We start from the raw sequence: 20,625 nt of genomic DNA, 5'->3' as shown, positions 1-20,625 counted from the left end.
CAAAAATTCCTTCCATATTTTTTCCTTTGTGATCCTAAAAGACTAGTAAACTTTTAACTGTATTGCCAAGAAAATATAGATTATTTACTTGAATATAAATGTTTTTATATGATCTTAGTGCTGTATGTTTCTTAATATCCACCATATCATTTCAAGTCGCATCAACATGTCATTTGAAACGTACTTAACTTTTAAGAGCACAGTGACACCTAAATGTGTTCTAAATTCACACATCTTTTATTTCCACATTATGATGATGATGATGATTTTGGTTTGTATTTTCAGTATCTTCTACCAGATTTAAGAGAAAAGTATATATGTATATACTATACATGTAATATTATATTAATGTGTAATATATATTATGTATATATTGCTAAATATCTGTTTATTTTTAACATGCTGCAGGATATTGAAGATAAAGTAAGTAACAATAGCAAAACCTACAAATGAACAAATGGATTTATGTAAACTAAACAAAATTGAACAGTTACTGTTATAGAGTGAGCCAGGTAACATGTGATAACTTTGCAAAAGAATATGAAACATGTACAAAGATTGAAATGCTTTTTAAAAAGTTTGTAAAATAAGATCTTGTAAATTAATATTATAATTAAATATCTTAAATTACTTTATTATACTTAAATTTTTCAAATAAAGAGTAAACCATTATTATTGCGTCTCCATCCTTTAAGCTGCTACTTCTTCATGTGTAGGGAAAGGGAATGAGTGCATGCAAAATACATGCAGATAGGGAAATGGAATATACATACAGGTGAGGAAATCAAATGAGCACATACAAATACATACAGGTAGGGAAATGGAATATACATACAGGTGGGGAAATGAAATGAGCACATACAAATGCATACAGGTAGGGAAATGGAATATACATACAGGTGAGGAAATCAAATGAGCACATACAAATACATACAGGTAGGGAAATGGAATATACATACAGGTGGGGAAATGAAATGAATACGTTCATCTATATACAGGTTGCACTAATCATTTAAAAGTTCTCCAATGTAAGGTTCATGTGCATGTGCTATTTAGGCAGTTTATAGGTTATTTGGGATTAGCAAGTATATATCTAATTCCAAGAATCATATCAAAGTTTCATTGTGCAGACTTTTAATCCTAAAAATTACTCTTTGAAAGAGAAGTTAAATAAGACAGTCTGCTGTACACTGTATTCGAAGATTTCCAAATACATTTGGACAAAGTAGGGCACAGCTGTTACAGTAAGAAAAAACACAATGCAGTTTCATTCTTTACATATAAATGCAGTAATCATCATCATATTAATAATTTTCAATGGCAGAGACCTAATAGATTGCAATAAACATCAGCTCTGTATGTGTTTATAATACAGTTTCTGCCTGAGTTTTCTTCATCTTTGCTGCTTTTGCTTTTTCTCAATATAGTATATTCCTCATGTCTTTTTTAGGCTCGGCAGCTGGAAGAGAAAGACCGAGTGATACGGAAGCAGGATGCATTTTACAAAGAGCAGCTGGCCAGACTGGAGGAGAGGGTATGGCTATTTCTTGTCATTACTTCCTTCTCTTCTCTCTCTGCATCTGTAGCTCCCCATATATTTGTTTAAAAACCAACAAATTAGCACTAAAGTTGCTTGTCCTAGTTAAGAAGTGAGGAGGCTAAGCAACTAGGCCGTTGTCTCCAAAAATGTTGTTTTGTGTATGTTTGTGTGGTTATATTATTGTTTGTTGTGGGGTTTTGTGTGTGTGTGTGCTCAAAACCTCCTTTACATAATTTACATTATATAATGCGCTGTAATCTTCATCACCTCAGACCAAACAGCAGGCCACTCTTTTGAACTTCCCAAACACTGTTTATAGCACACTTGAGTGCATTCCTGGACATGATGCTGTTGTTTATCGTCTTTGGGGTTTTAGCTCTTCTTTGTATCTTTGAAACATTCTCTGTCTTGAATTCACTATGCATGTAAGGATGACTTTGAACTTCTAATCCTCCTGTCCACTCCTTTGAGTGCTGGGGTTCCCCATGTGTGCCAGCATACCTGGCTTGAGGTGGTCCTTGAGGTTTTGAAGGATATGCTGTCAGTGAAGCCCCATTTTGCTGCAGTTACAACTACAATTCGATCTCTCCTTCAAGGCGGTAACAGGAACTAAAAATATGTAGGGCTTACTAGTGGGATTTAGGACGGCAGGAGGCATATGCCTAGTTAGCTCGTCCTTACAAATGGACTGAGACATAGCAGAGGGATCGGGACCGGAGGAATACAAGACAGTGGCCTAAGAGTGGTGTGTAATGTCTTGTCAGAACCCCTGTTCAGTGAAAGCGATTTGTTTAGGTTATCTTTATATTGAATCCATGGAATTGCAAACTGACCTTTCTCCTGTGTTTAAGATCCACTGTTTGATTTATTTAGAATATGACATTTGATCAAATGTCGGGAAAGAAAGAAATGGAACATTGAATTCTGCTCAGTGCGGCTATTTGTATTTCAAACACATCTTCTTGTCCCCTTCCTTGTCGCGGGGTCAGCACGTCTTGAATAGGATCATTTTACATAACTGATGTTTGTCAGGTGCTGGTGTTTGTGCCCTTATACATGTAAGCTAAACGTCTACTTTTGTGGAGCTTAAAGTCAGTTATATAGTGTACAACAGCATAGATGATGTGGAAATTAGTAACTTAGCAGGGAATATGGAGTCTCTCAGCCAAGTGTAAGCCTGGGGTTGCATGAAGAAGGACGATCTATATATAATGGGATAGCAAGGAACAGGCCTTTAGTTACAGGCAAACAAGCCAGGGTCACTCCTGAGATAGGGGTTTAGTATGCACATATGGGAAGGACAGAAGAAGCCTGATGACATCACCAGACAGGCGACTACCTTGGGCAAAAGTTGAAGCAAGAGAGACTTGGCAAAAGATTAATTTATAGTTGAGTTGGCATGCTGGGCGTGATGGCACATACCAGTTAGCCTGGCACTTGGGAGATGAATCCAGGAGGATCAGGAATTGAAAGTCATCCTTGACTACATAGCAAGTTTGAGATTACAGTGGACTATATGAGAACCCTATCGAATTGAGGTTGCGGGGGAGAGGAGGAGGTATTTGGATGGCCATGGCTATTACTATGGTGCTAGCAGTGACAAAAACAATTTTGGTTGTGCATGTCAAAGGTAGAGACCAGATTTGATTATGGTTTTGAAAGTGAATAAAAGAAAGGCTTCTAGGTCTAGTCTTATAGATAAAAAGAAAGGTTTATTTGTAGGACAAGATTATGTAGATTATCAATTAGGATATTGGTGGTTGAGTTAATAAGGGGTTTGGTTTAGCCATTATTTGTGGTACTTCTTAAAACATTCAAGTAGAGATGTTGAGTAGGCATAATATGGAATGATTTAGAGAAGCAATCAGTGATAAAATCCCCACAGTAAATATTTCAGTTAACGTGGGCTCCAATGCATCCTCTTTTGTCTGTGTCCAAATGAAAAGGACTGTCTATGTACTGAAGTTTAAATCTTGTATAATTTTTACATCATAAAAAAGTTTTTAAAAATTTAATCATTTACCTGTATGAAGACCATTTTCTCTACCAGGAAGTGAGCCTGACTTGATGTCAAGTCAAAGTCTTCAGACAGGCCACTTCCTGAACCAGTTCTGACGTCATTTGCCTTTCCTTCACAGACTGTAATGAAACTCTTACTTATCTTTCAGTTTCTCCAGCCATTAGGAGAACGGAATGTTATTTGTATCAACTGACTTGTTAAAATGACCTAAATAAGGAGGGTGGTATGCAAAACACCCTGAGTTCAATCCCAGGTAATACCCCTGCCGAAATAAAAGAGTGACATGACAGCTCTTTAAAAACTGGCCAGAATTTATCTGTTGAGCTATTTTCATCATAGGACATACATTCTTCATTGTAAACAAGATTCCAGTAGTCATGAAATCACTTTCGTGTCACTCAGCCTCGGCATGACGTCTCCCAGTTCTGTAAAGTCCTCTTTCCTTTATTGTTGATATTCCTAGAGGACCTGTCATTTTATCTAGGTGAGTTTGATCAACGAATACATGAAGGGTAGTCAGTCTGGGACTAGGCATTTTACAAAACTTGTAAAGGCATTTTCTTTTGTATTGTCAGTGGTTGTGAAAGTATACTGTGTAAGCATTTCTGAACATACTTGGTGTTAAAAAGTATAAAAGTGCTGAGCTAAATGGCTCTTAATATAAGAAAAAAAAATCATGATAATGTGAGTGTGGGAATCATTTGTGTGCAGTGCAGTCCAGGTTGCTATAGCTTGAGAATGGATTTGAACATGTCTGTCTTCTGGAAACAAAATAGACTTTTTCATGATAAATTGTTTTGGTGGATAATTTGTTTGGTGTGGATTATTGACACATTCTTAAGGAAAATGCATTTTTGCCAGCATTTCATTGGTTCTAAGGATGAAGGACCCTATATCCCCAGGCCATCTTGGAAACTTGATCCCTTTGAGGGTTCCAGTGTCATGCATGTATAACTTTTTAATTTTTAAAATAAAGTGGAATTAATTCTTTGCACTGAACCAACCACTTTCTTCTTGGCTCTCTTAAGGATATGGGGTTTGGCACAGCATGTACGGGAGGTGTAAAAGCCCTGGTGGCCTTGAGAGCTCAAGGAAGTGTAAACTTAGTGCTCAGACCAGCCTGGTCATGTGGCACATATAACTTGCATTTTATAGACTCCTGGGTTTCAGTAGCAATAGACATACACCTTGCAAGAAACCACCTAGAATTAACACAGTAAGGGAATTGTACCAGCTGGGTAGAAGAGGACATTGAAAGGGAATAATGAAAAAATAAATTACCATTAAGAAGTAAAGTATATTACTGGCTTGTCACCTAGGGAGAGAGTTACTAATTAAATTCTAAGGTCATGCTTTCATCAAATGAGCAACTTTTTAAAAGCCCCTCACTTCCGGTGGGCGGCAAATCTTCGGCAGCATCAGAAAGTGTTGGGCACCTCTGTATGGTTAATTGCTAGTAGGATTGCTTTGCTTTTTGTCAGTTGATATTTTTACCTATGTTTCTTTGTGGAAAGCTTAGAAGAAGGGTAGAAACAATGCTAATAGGTTATTGTGTACCAGATGTACTACATATGGGAGAAACTGTTATATATATATATACTTTTACTACCAGATGAAGTCTTGTAAAATCTGTCCCCAAGTTAAGCCAGGGTAGCTTGGATATAATCACTAAAATCTGAGATAATAAAATAATAAATAATCTTATGGAATGAGGAGGTATTAAATGGGTTTACCTCATTTAAAACAAAAGCCTCTCCATTGTTTTCTCGCTACAGCACTTTAGAAGCAGTTGTCAGTGCTTTTAGGTCAGTGGGTAACTCACTGTGGCCATGAATGTGAGTTGGCAAACTCAGCACGATAGATAAAAAAAGCCAAGCTCCTCCAGCCAGGCCTGCATAGAGACACTTTGTTCCTTTGACATTTGCGAATTTTGTATAGGTTTCTTAATTCATGTGAAAAATAGGGCAGATTCCCATGGTTTCTGTAGTTAGAGAAAATTGCAGAAACAGATGAAGTTCTCTGGTCCACATATTCATACATTGTAGGTGCTCAAGCCACCGTCATGACTGCAATGCCATTGAGAGTGACAGATCCCAGCAAAGCTGCTTGTGGTATGTTTTATACATTGTGAGTTACGCTCTTAAATAAAAGCTTTTTTTTCAAGTGGAGTTTCAAATAAATGCATTAGAAATTAGTCGGTAGAAAAATGAATGCAGCCGAGTCTAGTCACACCGTGTCTTTGTCACCACAGCAGACACAGCTGATTATAACCTAGATGCAAACAGTGGGCCATTTTGCACTCTGACCTGTTTCTTAAAGGAGGGTTATTACAGATACTCGGAAAAGTAGCAAGCAATGTGAGTTGATGTCACCCCCACCCTCTTTGCTTGCTATTTTATTCTCTCGGGGTGGGGGGAGGAATCAATGCAGTTTAATAGATATGGGATCTTCAATTCAACAAATCCTTCAAGTACGTTGACTTTTCTGTTAACTTCTCTGAAATTTCGAATGGAAGATGTGGTTTGAGTAACCTTGAATTGCTTTTTTAATCTGGCTTTAGGGATATAAAGCTTGTGCTTTTTTCCCCTAGGGTTAGCTTTTAAAGTGTATTCTGTTAAAATGATCCCCATAACTGTAGCCAGTTCTTCTATGTCTAACTTTAGAGGAAAGATTTGCAAATCATGGGATCAGCACTTAATTTGGGCTCTATTTACCATGTCGGCTGTCAAGAAGCATTAACCTTAAGGTAAGATGAGAACATGGAGTACAAAGCTGTGAGCTGATGGCATGCAGTACACCAGGTATTAAATAGCATTATCCATCCTGCTTGCTCCAGTAAATAGGATTCCACTATTATGATGTGTCAGGGCTTTCAGTGAAATCAAATTTACAAGACACTGAACTGCCTTCCTCTCTGCTGAGCAGCTTTATTCTGGGATCTTGCTTTCATATTAATCCTGTTGTAGGAAATACTTGTAGCAGTTGTGCATAGAAATTATAATTTAATGATCTCTTCCTCTCCTCTATTCAGAGATTAGAGTGGACCACTGTGCTCTGCAGTGATAGCCGCAGGGCTCTGCAAAAGAGATGATGCAGAGTTTGGCTTTAAAGACCAGTGGCCTCTTTGTGAGCGCCTATAATGATCATAGGTGTGAAGGAGCCAACAATATGGACCTACTTTTCCAGCGCTCTGCATTTCCTTTGCCTTTGAAAGCCGGTACAATGAAATAATCTCATTCTGTTTATCATAATGACTGAGAAATGGCATGCCACTTGGATGTGTAAAGATAAGATAAAAAATGCATTGTGCAGTTTGGGGGGAAATTCCAGTTTATAGATTCTGTACAGTTTGCAGAGGCTCAGCAAGCATTTGTATTTGACAAAAAAAAAAATCTTTCCTTTCACTGAAATCATTTTTGGGGGAAGGGACAGGTTATTGACAATAATATTACAGCAAGGAAGCCATTCTGTTTCCTTTCATTGAGATTGAAAAATGGGCTAAAATATCTGAATTTTAAATATTTTAAAAATATCCAATTTTAAAATTAGTAATGGTTTTGCTTCTTGATATCTTATTTATAAATTTCAAATATGCTCCATTTAGGCAGTCCAGTCAATGCTTATTTTCTTACTTTGCTGACTAAAAAAATTAAAATACATGAGCATTAAGTTTTTTAAAGGAAATTGCAGGGCTTGTGTTAGAAAATGCTCTGCAATCCCAGTTTTATGTTCAGAGCATGAGCCAGCTGCGCCTCTAGAAGAGATTACATCTCAGTTAGAAAGATACATATGGTTATTAAAATATTTGCAAATAATATCAGCTCTTGGCATCGCCCTAGAAGAAATGCCCATATCTGAACCTGGTATGTAAAGTAGGTTTACACTGTACTATACATTTGATGAAGGGAATCCAAATGTAATTTGGCCACCGAGTCTGAGAGGATTTTTTTTTTAACCTTGGTTATTCTCAATGAGAATTTGAGGCACTAGAGAGAAATTGTTGACACTCACCATTCGGTCAGACCAGATATATTAACCTCTAACAGTGCGCCAGGTGCTGTACATAGCTATGGTGATATACGAATAGCACAAAACTCCCATGGGCATTTGGTCCAGAGTTTTTGTTGATAGTTGATCCAGGGAGGCTGTGCTGGACTATTATTTTCTAGAGCCATAGTGTTTTTTGAAGAATTTCTGCTACCTTTGTCTTTTAAAGGTCATAAAATCATGGAATTTTGAGGGGAATTTAATGGATCGAAAGGATGCCCTAAGTTAAATTCTCAGATGAAGATCCTGTGTCTGATGCACTGGGTTGCCTCAGATGACACTCTCTGAAAGGAATTATTACACATGTAGCTTCTGTGAAGTCAGATATTAGACACTAGATCAATTTTGAAGATTAATGTCACTGTCGGAGTGGGGTTGGTTCCGCAGTCAAATGATTTCAAGAAATGATAGGCTTCAGTACATCAGATGTATTTGTTTCTCAAAGGCATTTGGGCCTTCAGGATGAGGGTGTTGCATGTGATGATTCAACATTTGACTCAGGCCATAAAATATTTTCTAGAAACAGTCATTTATCTAGTCATTCAGGTTACTGAGATCTGTGTGCCCTGCTTAATGCCAGTGACATTTTGAGACCTTGATTTGCATCCTAAGATGTAAAGGCAGAAAAGGATTCCGTCTGTTGTAGATTTCTGGGTCTGAGGGTTTGCAGCATCATGGGATTGCTGCTCTTTGCCCTGTTGCTGAAGGGTAAGTAGGTGAAGAGGAAGCTTGGTTGAGATGTACCTAGGAGATAGCTATTCTCTCTCTCTCTGAATTCTCTAAGTTTTTAGCAGAACTGTGGTCTTTATAAGTAAGCTGTATTTTTTTTTTAATTTCCATGCGTATTGTTGATTGCATTCTCCTACCCTCTTCACAATTGGAAGTGATTGGGTAATGGGATTTAATCCGTGTCAGAATGGAAAAATCACTCCTTTGCACCCAAGAGGTGGTTGTCCTTCTCTGAAGACTTGGACCATGGAGCCCAGCACATGTGCTAAGCATGAGGGCTTGCAGAGGGATTATCTTTTTTCCTTTCATGAATTGAAGAAGAAAAGTAATCTAAATGGATAATACTCAGTTATCTCCACAGAGTTTTAAAATGCTTCCATCAGTGCAGCTCGGTCTGACAGCAAGCAAAGGACATATCAGTCTTAATGGGCCTTGAGCCACTGGGAGCCTTCAGAGTGCTTGTAGGGCTTACTATGAGATTTGCTGGTGTAGCCGAGTAAAGACTGTTGTATTTGGAGAATAGGTTGAATGATCAAAGCTAGTAATCACATGCTTTGTAATTTAATTTGTCTCCATTAAAGTTGAGAACGATAGCTCAGGAAGCATGAGCACCATCACTCCATGATCTGTATGTAATGTTCTAGAACATGGCTCTCTGCAAGTGAGCTCTGTCCATTTTCAGGACCCATGCCTGATACTTAACTTTGTACTCAATGAATATTTATTGCGTGGATGAATACAACAGTTTGGGGCACGTTAGAAATGACCAGTGTAGTTTATAGTTGGTTCTTCCAGGCCACTTGTAGGAGGCTCAGTTGTAGGCTGGTTTCTCCCACAGGTTTTCATACCAGGTGAGGATCTTTCTGCTCCAGCCCTGTAACCCATATTAATGCAGCTGCATATTTTATTGATATGAAAATTAAACATCAGGGTAACTACTGCTTTTTTCAGACTTGAAATAAAATCATATTGCCCTCATGGTACTTTTGTTCATTGCTTCAACATTTACTAAGTAGGGGTGTTTGGAATCAGTTTTACTCAGAAGTCCAATCCAAAATAGACTGTCTGATTTTGTGTATTATCTTTAAACATGGCTTTGGATGAAAATGTTCCTGGGTACTATGATATGTGAAGTCCTTTGTACTTCTTGGCTATTGGCAGGAAACAGACCAGTATCATCACCAGCACCAATGAAGCATCTCAGGTGTCTCCTTGTCTAGAATGCTAGGGAACCACATGTGTTTTAAGTTTCAATTTTTTTTCAAGTTTTCAAGTTTTGAAATAGTTGCATAGATGTAGTAAGCTTCCTTGGAGTGAGACCCTATGCTTAAACACAGAATTTGTTTTTCAGGCATATATACCCTGAAGGTCTAACTTCACTTTTTAAAATGATATTTCTATTGATTGTTTGAGAATTCCATGCATACATGCAATACATTTTAGTCATGTTTAATCCCCTTTCCATCTTCGCCCCTCTTTTTCCATACTCACCTCTTTTCCAACTTTGTAGGTTTTGTTTTTAATAACCCAGTGAATCTAGTTTGTGCTAGCCATACACTCATGGTTTGGAGCATCTGCTAGAACATGGTGTATCTACCTGTGGCCACAGTTCCACTCCCTGAGAAATCATCAAGTGTTAGTAGCTTTCAGCTAGGGGCCCACCTTCATTTTGAATAGGAACCCATCATACAAGATTAAGTACAGAATTTTCCACTTGTGAAATCTTATGAGCACACAGAAAGTTTTCAGTTTTAAAGTATTTTGAACTTTTGTGTTAAATGTTGCTCAATACATACCATCCATTAGGGCCCGAAATGATTTAACATGATTCTATGTTTCTTTTTGGGGGACAAAGTTAGGTGCCTCTTCCCTTCATTACCCAGTCAGTTAGTGTTTTTATTGTTGAAACTCAAAGACACTGAGTAACTTGCCCCAGATATCCCAGCTGTGTAGCCAGGCCCCTGCCTTCCTCGTGGCAAACAGCCTCTCACTCTGGGTGACCACTGGTGGGACACAAAGTTCCTGTGATACAGATAATACTCAATTGAAGATGTTCATGAAGGTGAGCAGAATATTGATGATGTGTTTTCCTGTTAGAGTAAGATTCTCATTTAACTGGCTGTTAGCAACAGTTGGTCGGCCCTTTCTACAGGAAGCACCATAGGCTCACTTCCTAGTGGACTGTGTTTATAACAAAGAGAAATTGTGCCAGTATGTTCTAGGAGTAACAAGATGAAACATAGTTTGTCTTCAGTACTTCATTATGCCTTTAGTATTTCAAGAACTTATTGTAGTTTCTACCTTACCAGAATAGACTGTATGACCTGAGGTAGGGAATAAAGGCAGAAAGGAAAAGGGCCTGTGGTGATCCGTATCCTGACATCTGCATGACTGCTTACATTGCCATCAAAATAAACATAAAACTAAAACTGCAGTGAGTATTTCTGTAATTCAGTAAGAATAATGCATGGAGGATTGTGATTTGTCTGTTCTCTCGTGGGATTTACTTGAAATTGTAGAAATTTGGTGGCCATATCTCGAACTACTTGTTGAAATTCAATTGTGTATAATTGAGGACAGGCACTGCAATTTTGCTGTTGGATAGACTAAAAAATTATATTATGTCTCATTTAGACTTGACCCTAAACCCATTTTCAAAAAGTGTAATGCCAGAGAGACAAAAGGGCACGTATTGTAACCTGGAGGCTCAAGCTGCATGAAGATCCCCTTTGTAGAAGTACGCATTGTTCTGTAAGCATTTGAGAATAATCATGTAGTAGAGGGCTGGGAATGAATATTGCTTTACGAGTGGCCACGTGGAGGCAGTGCTCATGATGACATTCTGGGCTTCAAGCATTCCCAGACAGCAGAATAAGACTACTGTTATTTTAAGCCTGTCCTAGTGGAGAGCTAAAACGAATATTGAGCAATAACCTGGATAATATGGTGCCAATGAATTGGGATATTTTATTGACAAAGAAGTTTACTGCTCTTAGGAACTTACTTATGTAATACAGAAGTTTGCCTGTATTCAGACTAAGAAATGGACATGTGGAAGCTGGAAAATTGGATTTATGCTATTGGCAAAGGCAATGATGGTGGTGTTTACCTAATCATTGTTATTGCACCACTAATTCAGCACCAGACAAGTAAACATTGTAGATTTGTTCGTTTAGGCTCTTAGAGCTGGTTTACATGGCAGCCCTCCCAGATGCTGTACAAATGACTTAAAATAATGAGTATTTGGGTTAGTGTTACTTAGGGTTTTTTTTTTTTCTTAATTGATTTTATTGAGCTATACATTTTTCTCTGTTCCCCTCCCCTTCAATCCTCCCCCCAGGTCCCCATGCTCCCAATTTACTGAGGAGATTTTGTCTTTTTCTACTTCTCATGTAGATTAGATCTATGTAAGTCTCTCTTAGGGTCCTCATTGTTGTCTAGGTTCTCTGGGATTGTGATTTGTAGGCTGGTTTTCTTTGCTTTATGCTTAAAAACCATTTATGAGTGAGTACATATGATATTTGTCTTTCTGGGTCTGAGTTACCTTACTCAGTATGATGTTTTCTAGCTCCATCCATTTGCCTGCAAATTTTAAGATGTCATTATTTTTTTTCTGCTATGTATACTCCATTGTGTAAATGTACCACATTTTCCTTATCCATTCTTCATTCAAGGGGCATTTAGGTTGTTTTCCAGGTTCTGGCTATGACAAATTGTGCTGCTATGTACATAGTAGAGCACATGTCCTTGTAGTACGATTGAGTATCCTTTGGGTATATACTCAAAAGTGGTATTGCTGTGTCTTGAGAAAGGCTGTTTCCTAATTTTCTGAGAAATCACCATACGGACATCCAAAGGGGCTGTACCAGCTTGCACTCCCACCAGCAATGCAGAAGTGTTCCCCTTACCCCACAACCTCTCCAGAATAAGTTGTCATCAGTGTTGTTGATCTTGGCCAGTCTTACAGGTGTAAGATGGAATCTCAGAGTTGTTTTGATTTGCATTTCTCTGATGGCTAAGGATGTTGAGCATTTCCTTAAGTGTCTTTCAGCCATTTTAGATTCTTCTGTTGAGAATTTTCTGTTTAGGTCTTACTCCATTTTTTATTGGATTATTTTTATGACAACCAAGCACAGTATAAAGTCTCATCAGCTTTGTTTCATCCATGGGCTTAGAGTAACTGCTTTGCCAGTGAAATGGCATTTGCAGTTGAACTCAGCTGATTTATCAGAGCAAAGGAACTCTTGCTGGCTTTCTCTACTTTGCTGATTTTTAGATGTCATAATTTAGTAAAGCTTTGCTTCCCAAGTACTTGTTCCCTGATATTTCATAATTACATGAGATAGTTAAGAATAATATCAGGTTTTAGAATTTTATGTACTTAAGCTTGAATGATCCCAGAACTCCTTGATAGTTTGAGACCTCTTCCACAATGGACTTCAGGTTATCAGAGTGCATCCAAGACTGGTAGATATGGGGTCAAATGTTAGCCCTCATACTCTTCTGATAATTGTTATTGGAAATACTTGTTTAACCCTTAGATTTCTCCTTGGTATAGTGGCCTTTATGACATACTGCCTTAAGCATATGGAAATTAAGCAAAATGTTGTATACATTATGTAAACCAAAGATAAATATTGGCCAGCACCATTAGTAGCAGCACTGAAGCTGTTGAGAATCATACATAGATATTTGAGGTAGCCTTTGAGGGAAAAGATTTTTAGAAAGGATAGTGGGTGAAGGATTGACTATGGAAATGTGGGCGCAGCTCTGTTTGAAACACTTATACATTATTTTTTATGCTAAAATATGGTATTTTGATTATTCCCAAAAGTAGGAGTTGTTGAGTATGGGACTAATTTTATAGTACAGAATAAAAATTAATGCCTACATACATTCTTTTAGGTTTTTTCAGACCTCTTTAATGTACATCTTTTTTGTTGTTAAAATGAGATGTTTTTCATGTTTCCCTTTAAATTTGATAGATTGCCAGTATTCAAGATAGTAGCCTGATAGTGTATAGTAGCTTGGGTCTTTGGGTCATCCTCCATCTCTCCAGCAGAGGCTCAGTTGTTTACCCAGTAGAAAGAATGCTAATGAATGCCTTTCTAGCTAAGAGGTAGGAAATTAACAAGCAAAACAGAACAGCACCCCTTCCTTTCAACAGATTGAAAACTCTTTGACATAGTTAAACTTGATGTTGACTGTAAGTTTTGTGCTGTGCCGAGCAGTCCACATCCTCTAGAGTTAGTGATGAGGCCTGTAGAGAGGAAGGAGCGAGGTTCTGCCAACTATGGTTATGAAGCCTGGGAAGACCAGCTGGGAGGTGGTTGTTCCCTGGAGGAAGTGGCCTTCTAGTAATGCTCTATGCACTAGCTTCTGATTTCAGAAATTGTCGCAGAACAAGGGCATTGTTAACTGATATTTGGACCAATTTTGCAGGGTCTTTTTAATTAAAACTTTTATTAGAATTAAATGAGCACATGTCAGCCTAAAAAGTAAACAAGTACAGAAGGAGTTTGCATTTTACTTTCCATTTTATGCCTCAAATGCAGTGTAAGACAAGAAAACAAGAGAGTATGATTGAGGCCTCATGGCTTCAGTGGGCCAGAGCGAGGGGCCATGCCAGGAAGGCCTGGAGTGCTTGTCCCAACAACCACTGCTTCCCTCTTGATACTGTGCTTTGATTAGACTATTCCTAATTAAAAGACCCTTCCTTGGAAAAAGAAGATATTTAGTTTGAGTTGTATTCCAGGAAGGCACCAGACATTTCTAAGACACGTTCAGGAAATTTACAGATCCTGTCAATTCCATTTGCGGAGAAAAACATTCTAGATCAGATGCAGTACTGACATATCCCGTCATTTTATGTTATTTATGCAAGAGTCTATTAAAATACTCACCAAATAGCCAAATCACCAAATTCCTTTTAATCACTGAGCTAAGGACCTGAATTTGTTGACCAGCTCAGGAAAACAAAGCAAAAAATTCACAGTAGATGTTGTTACCTTTCTTATGAATATGGCTTTTTAAAAAACAATGTCTTGAAAAGCCATCATGAAATTAGAGAATTACTAGAGTTAAATGAGAAGAGGCTGGAGAAATGACTCCGCTCAAGGGTTAAGAGCGCTGACTGCTTGCACAGAGCACCCAGGTCAGTGTCCAGAACTCATATGCTGGTCCACAACTACCTGGACTCTAGCTCCAGGGACTCAGTGCCCTTCTGGCCCCCTCATACAGAGCACATAAATGGTGCACATATGTGCATTCAGGCAAAACGTGAGACACTTAAAATGAGGGAAAGAAAAATAATTAAATGATGAACTATTCCAGTCTGGAAAATAAGCTTTTAAGTGAAAATTGAATTTATTTTCATAGTTTTCCCACAGTTTGCTGTTGACTTTACTGATCTTGAAGAAAGGGAAAGAAACAAAAACCCACATGAGATCTAGACTATACCTCTTCAGCTATCTTTCGTGTATGTAGAGCTTGTGCTGTTCATTCCTTGACTCAAAGGGTCTACAGGGTACACTTGCATCGGTGAAGTAAAGGGTTAAAGCCAGTTTCTCTGTGGGTTAAATGTCTTTGTTTTATTGCATAGTAGAGTCAAGATAGGGATGTATGCAACTGTTTTCAGTTGGTTTTGTTCTCATTTTCTTTGTGGTACAAAGTGTGGAAAAGTTCTCACTAAAGCCACCACCTGGCAGATCCCAGTACAGGTAAATAGTTTTACTGTAGCACATTTTATGAAATGTGCTTTCTGGATTCCCCATTATCCAACAGAAATTATTTGTCTTTTGAGAATTTTTTTTAAGTTTCTTCCCTCCGCAGAGCAGGGTGTTGTGGATAGTTTCTGTCTTATGCTTACTTAGTTCATCCTGAAGCAGAAAACTCTGTATGTCTGTGGTATTAGGAAATTAATGAGATGATGGCTTTTATTAGATATAGGTAGTAATAGTAGTTTTATTTGTAGATGTTTTTAAGTGAGAGAGAGCTGTTCTGTCCTTTCAGTTAACAAAATAAAGATTTCCAACTGTCCCTTCTTATAAACCTGCTTTCTCTTTTGTTCCCTAGAGATGACCTGTTCTCTAACTTTAGCCTTATCTGAATATTGCTTCCAAATAAATTGTTTGGGATTTTTCTAGACTCTAGAAGAAATCATTACTTTAACAGTATTTTAATTGACTTTTAATTTTTCTGCAATACTGTTGTTGCTAACCATTTAGGACTTTTGTCAAGTGTGAAGTGTTTTTGTTTAGTTTTTCACTTTGCTTTGTTACTTGTAGCTAGCATGTCACCAGGCCCATTCATTCATTTTATAGTGGTAGGTGTTTTTTTTTCTTTCTCTTTTTTAATTATCAGTGCAGCAGGCTCTGTTTTAGGCTTTGAGAGTAGAGCGAAGAGACACAAACTTATCTTTCTATAGTATTAGCAATTGGTTAATGAAAAGACAGTCCACAACATACATATTTTATGTATAATATGCTCTCTGGAAAGAGAAGTAGTAAGAGTTATTAAATATGTGGGTTGGGGGTGTTTTTCATGAGATGCCCTAGTCAGTGGCTGCTTAGGGACCAAATGAGTGAGCCAAAGCAAGTCAGGCACCTTGGGGGTGGGGGTGGGGGTTGACACTCCCAGGTCTGGGTAATCACTGGCTGCCTCATTTACATCACTCCAAGGCATTTGCTGCTCTCCTGTGTTCTTCAGGCTCTTTGCAGAAACAGCCAGGTTTGCTTTTCAAGTGCAGTAGCTGGCGTGCCAAGCCCAACAGAAGGCGCTTATTTTGGTCTGCACTTTGTTAGTGAATCATTTCTGTGTGGAGTTCAAACTGCACTCTGATTTAAGAGTGACTCTAATCCCCTCTCTTCTGGAGGAATAGTAAATAAGCCCAGCGAGTCTGGCTAAATGATATTGAAGTGTTGTTTTGTTGTTGATTTTGTTTTGTTTTGTTTTTCTTTTTTTTTAATTCCTTATCAAGTGAAAATCCACCCATGGTTTTCCCTGTGTCTTTCCTCAAACCCAAATCAACATTGATAATCCTTCCTTGCTATTTGAAATAAGGAATAACATTTATTGTGAGCTTACCATTTGCCAGTACTGCAGTACTGTGATATTTCACATAACCTTTCCAACTGCCCAGGGCTGATGCTCGTTTCCTAGACGAATGGAGTGAGGCATGGGAATGCTGTCTACCATATAGTCATGAAGATAGTAAGGAAGGCAGAGTCAGGATTTGAAGCCTCGGAGACCAGGCCCATATTCTGATCTACACTGTTCAGGCTTAAGAAGAACTTGTAATCTTAATGGGGTTGCATTAGACACAGAGGAGGTGGGGAGGCTCTTTGATTCCTGTTCCCAACCGCCTGGGGATTAGCAAAGATACAGGGGTTATGTAATGCACTTGAAAAGCACACCCAGCACTTTCTGCAAAGAGCTTGAAGAATACACAAGAGCAGCTAATGCCATCAAACAATGTAAATGAGGCAGCCAGTCATCATCTGGACCTTGGAGCCTCCCCCCAGGTGTGTGATGTGATGTGAATCCCTCATTTGGTCACTGACTGATCAGGGGCAGCTCATAAAAAAACACGCCCCCCACATGCATGCACGTTGCGTGCATGCTCACGCACACATTTCACTGCTAACTCTTACTATTTTTCTTCTAAGCAAATGTTTTGGGGTTAAGCAAATGAACGAAGGGTGAAGTCAGTGACAGGGCCTGGGATGAGTAAGACTAACAGACCTCCCTATTGGACAAGTAACGACTGTGTGTCCATAAGTCACAGATTGCATTTTTATCAGTTATAATTTGGAACGTTTATAGTTGCCAGCTGATGATACCATGAAATGTTCGGGCCCTTGTCCAGTCAGGTCTATAAATACAGAAGTTGTTAGACCACGGAGGAATTTACTGCCACTAGAAGCGTTTTCTTAGAGACAAATGCTCTCCCCACCCCTGCAAGAAAAGATGAATTTTAAAGCCAAGGTCTGAAGCTGGTGGTGACTTACTTGGGGAGGAACATGTGCCTGGCAGAGGGAAGAGTTCTTTTGTGGTGAGGTGTGTGAATCCAGGTCAAAAAAAAAAAAAAATCAAAAGGTGCTAACAGCATCTTCCACAAGCAATGTCTCTACTTAGCTGAATTTATTCATGGGCCTTGTTCAGTATAGGAGTTCATTTAAGTTTAATTTGTAGACAGTAAAAATACATTTTCACCTTTAGGATTGCTATGTTAACTTGCCATCCAAGTTTTTCTTCTTTGATATTTGGGAGTTGGTTGGGGGTATCAACCTCTCACCCTCCTCATGCTTCCCTCCTCCTTCACCTTTCATATAGATGGGAAAATGTATTCTGCCCTCAGTTTCCAGTTTCCTCATCCTGAGACTAGGAATCTTAGTGCCAGGCTGACGGTCTGAGTGTAAGATTCAGTGAGGCAATTCATACAAAGTACAGCCCGGAAAGTGGGTTTGGTCTGCACACCTGTAGGCCTCGTGCTTGAGGGCGTGAGACCTACAGGGGGCTGCGTAGTAAATGTCAGCTGTGGCCACTAAGCAACTGTCTCAGATGTGTGGGAGGGTGAATGGATAGATTAGGTGGGAAGGCAGACAGATCCCACTGTAGTGCCTGGCACCTGGTCTTTTATCAGTGGATCAGAAATATTACTAGTGACACAGACAGCACTCCAGGTAGTTTTTGTATTGTTTGAGAACAGGTCATAAAGAATGGATTTTTTTTTTTTATATTCCTTCCCTTGCAGTGCTTTACAGGCAAAGTGTTGAAAGAATTCTTCATCAAATAAGGACGTTTTCAGAAACATTTCTGCTTGAATAAAATAAGTGTGGGAAGTAAATTGAATAATCTTAGCATCCTGTGCTATAGAATGGAATCTGTAGGAATTGTTAACCTCTGAACTACCCCCAAAGAGCCTACATTGCTTTTTTATTCTGGCTAGTTATATAAAAGGTAATATAAGCTTAGCATCTGGATCATTTTGGTTTGCCGAGTGGGCAGGTATCTCTAGCTCTGTGTTGGCCCTGAGCTGCTGTTTGCATGTGAGAGGAATTTAGAGCAGCCATCAAGTGCACTACTGTTGCATTGTTGCATCATTATCTCTTCCAGGGTAATGATGGAGGACTTTGAGGGGCAGGGACTAAGGGCTTCAGGAGCTGTCTGGTTATCAATAACAAAACAGCTTGATACTTGTCGGGATTTCTGTCCTGCCCAGTTCCCACAGTCATTAAGTCCCAAAGAAATCACACAGAGGTCTACATTAACTTTAAACTGTTTGGCCCATCAGCTAAAGCTTTGTATTAACTCTTATAACATATATATTAGCCCATTATTCTTGTCTGTGCTATCCACATGGCCCAGCGAGGCAGTCACATCTTGCTTCCTCTGTGGTAGGCTCACAACTGCAGAGAGAGCTTCCTTCTTTCTAGAATACTCCTGTTCTCATTGACCTGCCGCTGCTTCCTGTTTGGTTGTCCCTCCTGTTCTTCCTGCCTGGCTACTGGCCAATCAGCATTTATTTAAAATATAATTGACAGAATATAGAGAATTTGTCCCACACCAGATGCCCTCCAACACACACACTACAGGTGCTCTCAGGTGCTTAACGTTGTTAAGGGGAAAGTGAATAAAAGAAAGTTTGTGTGAGCCTTTGGTGGAAAGCTGCTATGGAAGAGAGCTACTTTATCATCAACACTTATGTTCTTATTCCCACGGTGATGTGCTGGGACATGACCAATCTTAAGCACTACTATATCAGCAAAAATGGACTTTGCTGTTAGTTGTTTGTTCTTTGAAGTGAGTCTTTTTATGTGGGCCAGGTCACCCTTGAACTTTTGAACCTCTTGAGTGTTGGGCTTGTACGTTTGCACCAGATTGCTCCATTGCCCAGCATGGGGTTAAAGCTGGACTTTTCTTCTGTATAGTCATCTTCGAGGTAAAAGATTAGAAATTGATTTTTCATTGTTATATCAATACCTGTCATAATAGTAGGCTACTCATGCTTTGTTGACGTGAAGACTAACCCCCCAGAAAGTTAGGGCAATAGTAAAGAATTAGGATGACCAGGTCAGAGCTGGAGTATGCCAGCTGAATGGAGTACTCCAATGAAGTATTGTATCTGGGTTATTTTTCTTTTTTTGTCAAGAATGAAAAGTGAGCAATTAAAGTTGATTCAAGGAAAGCGAAGCCATGGAAAAGGAGGGAAAAGAAGTGGAGAGAAAAATGACCAAGAGCTGAAGAAAGCTCTGTTGTAACTGAGCTCGGATGCCAGTCTGAATGTTTGTATGTTGCCCTGGAGAATTGTGCTCTTTTGTACCTGTCTTGCACAGCATCAAAAGGCAGTGACATATTTTGGTAACTGCAGGCTACCTAGACTGTATTGGGCTCCTGCATTTCCTTCCTATCCTTCTTCCCTGATTCTTTCAGTATAGTGAATGCTTGAAACAAGGGCCCAGAGACTCGGAGGGGTTAGCTAACTTGCCTCGGTCACACCCATTTCTTCATGTTTAGGAAGTGAACCCCCATCAACAGGCTGCACTGTGAAGTATGCTGGTCTCATGACTGTCAGCAAATGTGAATGACGTCTTAGCGGGGATGCTGCAGAAATTTCTGTAGGATTTGGTGACATAAGGTTTCTTATGATTTCAAATTCTGTCAGTTTGGATTCAGTTTGCGTGGATTTGCTGAGACAGTTCTCTGTGTGTATGTGTCTCTCCGTCCCTCCCTCTCTGTGTCCCTCCCTCCCTCCGCCCCTCCCATTCTCCCTTCCATATCGCCTCTCAACATGGATCTCTAAAAGCATCATGCTGTATTTTTCACTTAAAGCAGCAATTAGCATTGCTTCTGAGAGCTTTATAGTATCATATGTAAACTGCATGAGTGAGTGCTTGTTGGCCAGCTAATAGCCACAGTTTTAGTTACATATGAAGAGGTAGCTTGGTGAAATAAGACAGCACCTCCTCACTGAACCAGATGCTTAAACAAGCGTCTTGTCACAGAGACCCTCATTTTCCCGCTGTCAACCTGACTGATATTTTAATTTTTCTGCCCTGTAGAAAACTTCAGTCTCTTATCCAATAGATAAATGAGTGAACCCCTAGGAAATGCAGCAGAATGTTTCTGTTTGCCAATGCAATAAATGCAGAAGCTAATAAATGTCTCCTTCTATCAGGAGGAGGCGTGTAATGAGTAAATGATGAGAAAAAGAATTCGGGAAAACAAATGATCGATCCAATATAAGATGACAAACAATTTCTTAATAACTTGGCCTGTAGTTGGAAGG

The 20,625-nt window shown here is 39.0% G+C and overlaps 1 protein-coding gene across 2 annotated transcripts in view; it reads left to right on the top strand.

Moving 5' to 3' along the window:
- The window catches only part of Chchd3 (coiled-coil-helix-coiled-coil-helix domain containing 3), a 265,737-nt gene that overhangs the window by 170,589 nt on the left and 74,523 nt on the right, over positions 1 to 20,625 (top strand). Inside the window, exons 5-6 of one of the 2 annotated variants that reach the window (XM_041675783.1) lie at positions 409 to 423; positions 1,451 to 1,534. In XM_041675783.1, the coding sequence (XP_041531717.1) occupies positions 409 to 423; positions 1,451 to 1,534 (99 nt within the window). The remainder of the gene's footprint in view (positions 1 to 408; positions 424 to 1,450; positions 1,535 to 20,625) is intronic. The other variant, XM_041675784.1, reaches the window with a different exon arrangement.

This window comes from Microtus oregoni, unplaced genomic scaffold (assembly GCF_018167655.1).
Source record: "Microtus oregoni isolate MIOR12 unplaced genomic scaffold, Mior012 000026F_ref0000081, whole genome shotgun sequence".
NCBI classification, from domain to species: Eukaryota; Metazoa; Chordata; class Mammalia; order Rodentia; family Cricetidae; genus Microtus; species Microtus oregoni.
The sequence above is the reverse complement of the archived record's forward strand: the minus strand, read 5'-3'. Positions and strand labels throughout refer to the sequence as shown.